Below are 7,515 nucleotides of genomic sequence, written 5' to 3'. Positions count from 1 at the left end.
TTGATCCCTCCCCCCATCAAATAGGGCAATGTATTGATATCTTACGCTATAATGGATATTGGCTTCATAACACTATCATATTACAAAAACATATTAACAATTTTTAAATTATTTTATTTAAATTTTTTTACAAACAAGTAACAATAAAATCAAATAATTTATTTTAAGATTGTTTCATCAAAGAGAATTTTGCATAGATAAAATTACAATTTTGTGACAATAAAAAGTGTAAGGTAGTAGTCATGACAATTTGTAAGAAGTAAATTTTCTTGTTTTTTTTGCGTAAAATTTCAATAATATTTCAAAAGTATCTTTATCATAAATTTATTTTTAAAAAAAATATTAAATCTGCATTGAGTTACAAAAAAAACATATCTAACAAGACGAATATGTTTTAAATTAATTGGAATGTGGTATAACAAAATTTTTTTATAAACGAAAGACAATAAAAAATATTTTTAATATTATTATATATATATAAATAAATCTTAATTTTCTAAAATAATATTTGGATAAATGTATAATAAGTGTAGACCTATACCGGGTAAGAGTGAACTAGTTATAATTAAAATGTCAGGCTCCGATAAAAATCGTTTTTACAACTTAGCACCGATTTACAAATATAACATTGTATTGTGCAAAAAACCAAGAAAATTCTTTAAAAATAAAAAAATAAATTGCTATACGAGGAATAGAGAATACCCAATAGGGGTATATACAAGTCAGCTGATTATATTTTTCTTGTTTTGAGCAAAAATCCAAAGGAATAAACGCGTTGAACAAGAAAAAAAAATTAACCCTAAAAAAAGTTTTAAAAAAAAACTGAATGAAAGTTTTACAAATTGGTAATAACCTGTTCAAAATTTAAAACAAATGAAAGCGTAATTATTTATTTTGATGAAAATGTCGGCTATTGTTTACCATATTTAGCAAAGCTCTTGAACTCAATTGGTTTTCTTTGCACTTAACATACCGCTTTTTAGCTTTTGTAGATTTAACTAACCTTATAAGGACACTCTATCAACATAGAAATGGACTAAAAATACTATGAAAACTTAATACATTTTCCACAGTATACTATATAATATGATGCTCGTATCATTAAATGTTATAAAAAGCGATAGTAAGGGCGGAACAAAAAAGAAAAATAATTCATTCAGTACTGAGTTGAAGAGAGATCAGTTAATCGTTTCCTTTGTTGAAAAAATTTAGTGTTTTGATTTTGGCATATTAATAATTTAAAAAAAATATAGATATTTTGTGTAAATCATATTGAATTAATCGTAATACCCCAGTAAACATAACAAATATATAGCGCGTAGGGTTAAAATATTAATTTGAGTAGTTTGTTTCTAAATACTTCTAATAGAAATTATTTATGAATGATCCATACAATCACACAAACTTTTTTGACTTGCGCTGATTAGCCATGATGGTCTCGTACTGGGACATGTTGATCCCCATCTGGCTCTCGAAAATTTTGAAACTCATATGAACACTTGTAGCTAGATTATTGGCGGCCCTGGATCGACATTCGGACAATTTCATAGCGAAGGTATAACCTAATAATTTATAGTGCAGGGGGGAGGTTAGCTTTTTGATTAGATAATTTTAAATTATAAATATAAATAATTAATGGGTCTTATCTTAAACAACTGATTATGGATAAATATTGAAATAGCTTTTGATTACTGTCGTATTTGTAAATACGTTTACATTTATATTTTTTTTTTACGCGAAATGCCAATCAACCAATTAAAATAAGGTTGATTGGGTATAAAAATTAGATATAATTGTAGTTATAAATATATATAGTGTATATTATAACACGTCACTCATAATCACGTGGTATTTGTTTTTTATGTAATATTGTAGTTATATAATATAGATTTGATATTATATTTATTATAATTATTTTTTTTGGAATTAATTTTAAAAATATAAAAAATTATTGATATTATCTTAAACAAAGATTTATTATTATTGACTTTTGAGTTATTTAAATTTTGGATTGTCATTTAGTTTTTCTTGGTTTTCTGATTGGTAATTTCGTATAATATTTGATAGTTTGTTTTTTAGAAGGGTTGGGTTTAGTTTCGAGGATTTGTTTAGGTAGATTTTGTTTAGTTTGTGTTTTTAGGGTTTTTTTTGGTTTATTAAATATTAACCAGGGATATGGAACAGAACGTTCTTGGCTCGTTTCAGGAACGAAACTTGTGAAAAATTTTGGAACACAAACAGAACGGTAATTTCGGGAAGGTTCCCGCAAAAGAATATAAAATTTTTAATTATTATAACGGTGTAATTAAGGATAAAATCTTCGTTCTCGGGTTACCAATAGGAGGATCTAGAGGCATCCAAACATTTTTAGAAAACAATTTAATTAGTCTATGTTCAAAAGAAAATATTGTCAAGCATGTACCTTCCCATTAGGCATTTTATTTAATTGAAAAAAAATTAAATATGAAAAAATTTAAATCGATACTGGAGAATAATCAGCCTAAAATTTGAAAATAGCTGGCTACAAACTACCCTTCCAACAAAATCTGGCGGACTTGGCTTACTACCCCTTTCAATAATTTCTTCTATTTCCTTTTTATTAAAAAACAAAAATCTCATTCTTAAATTAATTAAACCACTATAAACAATGCTTTGTCAAACTGGTCTACTAACAAATCCTTTAACGCAATTTATCCATTTACAAAAGGATTGGTATTGTGCTGTCGTGTCATGATATGTTATGTTGATGACACACAGCAGTATACTAACCTATAAATATCTTCTGAAAAATAAGGAATTGATATGCATTAACTATCAAGCTAGGTTTAGACATATCTCTACCTTACAACTGTAAAGGATGTAGGGTAATGGTTGATTCTAAAACTAGACATCCACTCCATTGTCGTAAACAGATAAAAATATATAAGGTATGAAAAAATTAATAAAATAATCCAGATTCATTATTCAAGGCCGATGTTCCTTCATATCTCACACCATGAGATACTTCCGTTATTAATAACTCGCGTCCTAATGGGCATACGTTAAGACATTTTTGCCCAATCTAATAATAAATACGTCCATTAGGTATAGCGGGGAAAAAGAAATCCCCAAAATATTCACATCTAGCCGATAACAATATATTTATACCCGTCGTAGCATCAACAAATTGTGGGAAAGAGGCGAAATCCCTAATCAAACTAATTGGCCAAAAGAGTCCTAAAACAACAATCTCGAGGGCCCTTTTGATCAAACAAAAAATCAGCTTTGAAATTTTACGTAATAATTTTAAAGTATTTGAAGATTCATGGCCACCAGAGGAGGATGATTATTTTTAACTCCTTTCCTTTTATAAAAAATGTTTTTAATTATATTATTAATTTCGTATATTAAATTAATAAATCACTAATATTTATCAAAAAAAAATATTTATAATGGTTCATTTATAAATATTCGTTTTTCTTTCTTTAATTCCAATTTGCTTCACATAGATTAATGCTCATTATTTAGTATTATTATGCTATTTTAAGATTTTAAAATCAAATTTAAAATAATTTTAAGTGTTTTACTATATGATTAATATAATATTATATAATAAAATTTTTGAACATTATAGAGAACAAATTATTGTGGCAGTTTATTTTATAAAGTAATGGACAGTAAAATAAATCAAAATGGGCAGTAGAAAAAACATATGGTAGGTATATTAAAATTTTGGAAAAATTTAAACCCAGCACCAACAATACACTAGAAGCAAGCGATCGAGTAATTAAAGATGAAAATACTCTTGAGAACGCTTACCTCCCGTTTTAAAATTGTTGCTATGGAGATGGTTGAAAAATGGTGCCTATACTACTTCTCAAAAAGTGTTTACGACATATCCAACAATTATTTTAGAAATATAGACATAGGTTAAAACTGGGCAAAATTATAAAAAAAATATTCCATCAATTGAAATGAATGATTATATTGAGTACTATATACCTGCTGATAAATTGCAAGTAATAAATCAGGATGAAATAAATTTTGTGAAAAATATAGCATGAAGTTCTTTTAATCAATATAAATATAATATAATGCATTTGGTTTGTAAGACTACCTCTCAACAAAGGTAATAGGAATTTGTAATTACCCCATCTTTTTTAAATTATTTAAACATGTTGTTGGTTTGGCTATAAGATGAAACTATTGTAAACCTCCTCCAGCAGCCAAGGATATTCCAATAAGGCAAAAACGACGCAGAGGTCGACCTTAGGTTAGAAGGGCTCGCTGCACAATAACATGTAAGTTTTATTTATTATTTGGATATAAACATTTATAAATTATTTTCAATTTTTTAGATTTGCCCATGACACAATGTGCAATAATAAACTGCAATTCCATATTGGATTGAATTTTTGATATATTTGTTAATTTTTATATATAAGATATGTAATTTTTATAAAATATTATTGATAACTTATAATAAAAGAGATAGTTGTATATTAAAAAGACTCTTATTGTATAATCTCATGTAAGTTTTAATTAAATATATAGATATAAAGATTATTTTCAATAAAAACTGCAATTCCATAACATTTTTGATATTTTATCTAACTTTTTCATATTTGATATATTAATTTTCATATTATATACTTGATAGCTAATAATAAAGATATATTTAAATAAATACTAAACATCTTTCAAATCAATTGGTATTTTGCATTTTTGCTATAAAATTTTTAAACATAAGCAAAACAGAGAAATTATAGATTTATATGTAGCCTATATTCTATTCTATAAAATAAAAAAGGTATAGCACTCTAACTACCATACTTTAAAAACTGTGATTAATTAAGTGAAATGCGTCATTTTCGCAATTTTACCCCATACGCAAGATAAAGTGGCTAAGCATCAGGGAAAAGTAGTTAAAATAAAATTGATCATTACTATATTGTTTAATTGAACAAAATATTGCAATGTTGACATCTAATCATCACTTCTAAGTGTCTTAGTATGTTAAAAAAATGTATATATATAAGCCTCAAATGTCAATCAGATGGATTGTAGACATCTGATTGGAGGAAAAAAATTATTATTATTTAATGTAAAAAAATAATAATAATTATTATAATAATATATTTTTTTGAAAATATATATTTTTGTAAAATTAATTCATTGAAAAATTTTTGTTAAATTTATAAAAAAAGAAGAAATAATAATTATATAATTTTAGTTTTTATTTTGTAAAGATTAATTGAATTAAAAAAAATTGTCAAAGTTTTAAAGGAAAAGATTATTATAAGAAATAAAGAAATTTTGAATAGTTTAAATAGTATTTTGTTATACTTATTCTATCGTTTAATACAATTCAATATCAACTATGGGTATCCAGAATACACTTAAAAAGTGGTGCCGTGACCAGGATTCGAACCTGGAAATTCAAGGGTATTCATTATTTTAAGGTAAAAAAATAAAACTTTTTTTTATTTTACATATTATAGGTTACCTTAGGACACAACGCAATAATAACGTTTTTGTGGTTTAAATTTTTTTTTGTGAATTTTAATTAACAAAGTAGTTTGGAAAAATATTTTTTCTTTTTGTAATAACGTAATTTTAAAGTAGAAATTTGTAATATGCGATGGTTGTGTATTTCGATAAGTATTCTGAGCCTACTTTTATTAATAAAATTGCCATCTTTAAGGATATGGGTTATAAAATCTTGTATCAGAACCTTAATGAATTGGATATAGGTCATCACTTAGTTACATTAGGATTAATAATAATTCTATATTCAATATATATACTTTTGAAATTTTTATGTGGAAAATGTACTTTGGTTGCGACCAAGGTATATGGTGATTGGAAAAAGGACACTCTGGTGTCTGTTAATTGTTTTAAAAGAATTTCGGACTTGGAAAGTAGTTTAAATGAAATTTTAAATGAAATCAAGAACGGCAAACCAGGAATGGTTGAAACGATGAAAGATAATATTGATGATCGTTTGGAATTTATGGAGAGATCAGTGGTTATCCTCCAGGAATTAAAAGATATAAAAGAATCTATTAAAGATATTTATAGTGATGTATCCAGGTTGATTAGTATGAATAATCAAGGGGATAAGAAACAATTCGGTGATAGAATTATTTCGAATGGAAAGAGTTTTCCAAAAATGATTGCTGACATAATTTGTAATCGGTGCGGTTACAAGGGTCATTATGCCAAAACCTGTATTGTAAAGGAACAGAATTTTAGAATGGGTTTTCCATTGCAAAAATCTAATGGAGAAAATTCCAACGTAAGGAAGATTTCAGGCCTACATGTAAATAAAGTTGATTCGTTGAAATCGGATTTGGATGGGTCTCGTTTATGTTTTAAATGTAAAGAGACGGGACATATAGCTATAAATTGTGCTTTACACTGACTATATGATAGCAAATGTAATCATATAGCAATTGGAATACAGGGAAATAAAAATTTTAAGAAAGTATATTATAATAAAAAGAGATGGGATTCTCATAATTTTAATGGTTTTAATGAAAATGTTTGTTATCATGAAGATAAAGTTAAAACGGATTATAGTTTTAATGTGAATATAATGAAAAATAATGCTTTTAAATGGGAAAGATTTCTTGGGAGCATTGTGAAATATACAAATAGAAAAAATGTTGATAATTTTAAATGGGAGTAATATCCTCGGGATATTATGAAAAAATAGAGTAATATTAGTAAAAAGCCTCGAAATTCTGAGTTGAATTTAGGAGGAAATTTAAATTTTAATGAAATGCATATTTCAGAGGGAATATATAGCGATCAGCCCCTTAAAACTTGTGAAATTTTAAGGACTGATGGAATAAATAGACTGAGTCAATGTCCTAGAGTTAACTTGAGAATTGACTGCAGGTATATTGATATGCTATTTGACACTGGTGCGAGCATTTCGATAATGTCTTGTGAAAATTTTTATAAATATTGGCCTAATGGCGTGATTATTAAAGAAAATATGTGTTTAAAACAGTTCGATGGTTCTGAAATTGAGGTTTTGGGTAAAACTCAATGGTATGTGGTTTTTAATGATACTATCATAAGTTTAGATTTATGGATAGTAAGAAAAGCAGTGGAAACTATTATGGGGTGGGATTGGATTACCACAATTGGACCCTATAATAATTATTGGAATTTATTTATTATTGATAGCGGATTAGCTAGTGATAAAGGAGATTTAATGGCGGATAATATCCGAGATGAACTTCAGAAAGAAGGGATATCTAAATTATTGAACGATGAAAATAGGATTGTCGGTAATAATAATTTTATTGAAACTCCTGAAAGGGTAGGGATCAGTTCTGATCATACAGAAATAAATGGTAAAATTGATAGGGATCAATTTATGGAAATTGAAATCGATGGATTAAAAAAGATCGATCTGGCTATACCTGTTTTGGTTAGAAAATATAGTATAATTTTTGAAGAAAAATTAGGACGTTTAAATGATTATCAAGTAGACGTTAAACTTAAAGAGGGTTTTTCACCCAT

General features: G+C 26.5%; 1 protein-coding gene across 5 annotated transcripts in view; it reads right to left on the bottom strand.

Moving 5' to 3' along the window:
• Nucleotides 1–298: 298 nt before the first annotated feature.
• Nucleotides 299–7,515, bottom strand: part of LOC135922940 (uncharacterized) — an 83,817-nt gene continuing 76,600 nt past the window's right edge. For 4 of the 5 annotated variants that reach the window (XM_065457480.1, XM_065457483.1, XM_065457481.1 and 1 more), the window contains exon 11: nucleotides 299–1,562. In XM_065457480.1, coding sequence (XP_065313552.1) covers nucleotides 1,396–1,562 — 167 coding nt within the window. In that variant the 3' untranslated portion in view covers nucleotides 299–1,395. Of the gene's footprint in view, nucleotides 1,594–7,515 lie in introns of all 5 variants that reach the window. The other variant, XM_065457485.1, reaches the window with a different exon arrangement.

The sequence above is a fragment of the Gordionus sp. m RMFG-2023 genome, chromosome 1 (genome assembly GCF_954871325.1).
Source record: "Gordionus sp. m RMFG-2023 chromosome 1, tfGorSpeb1-WG-v2, whole genome shotgun sequence".
NCBI classification, from domain to species: domain Eukaryota; kingdom Metazoa; phylum Nematomorpha; class Gordioida; order Chordodea; family Parachordodidae; genus Gordionus; species Gordionus sp. m RMFG-2023.
This window is presented reverse-complemented; position numbering and strand designations above follow the sequence as displayed.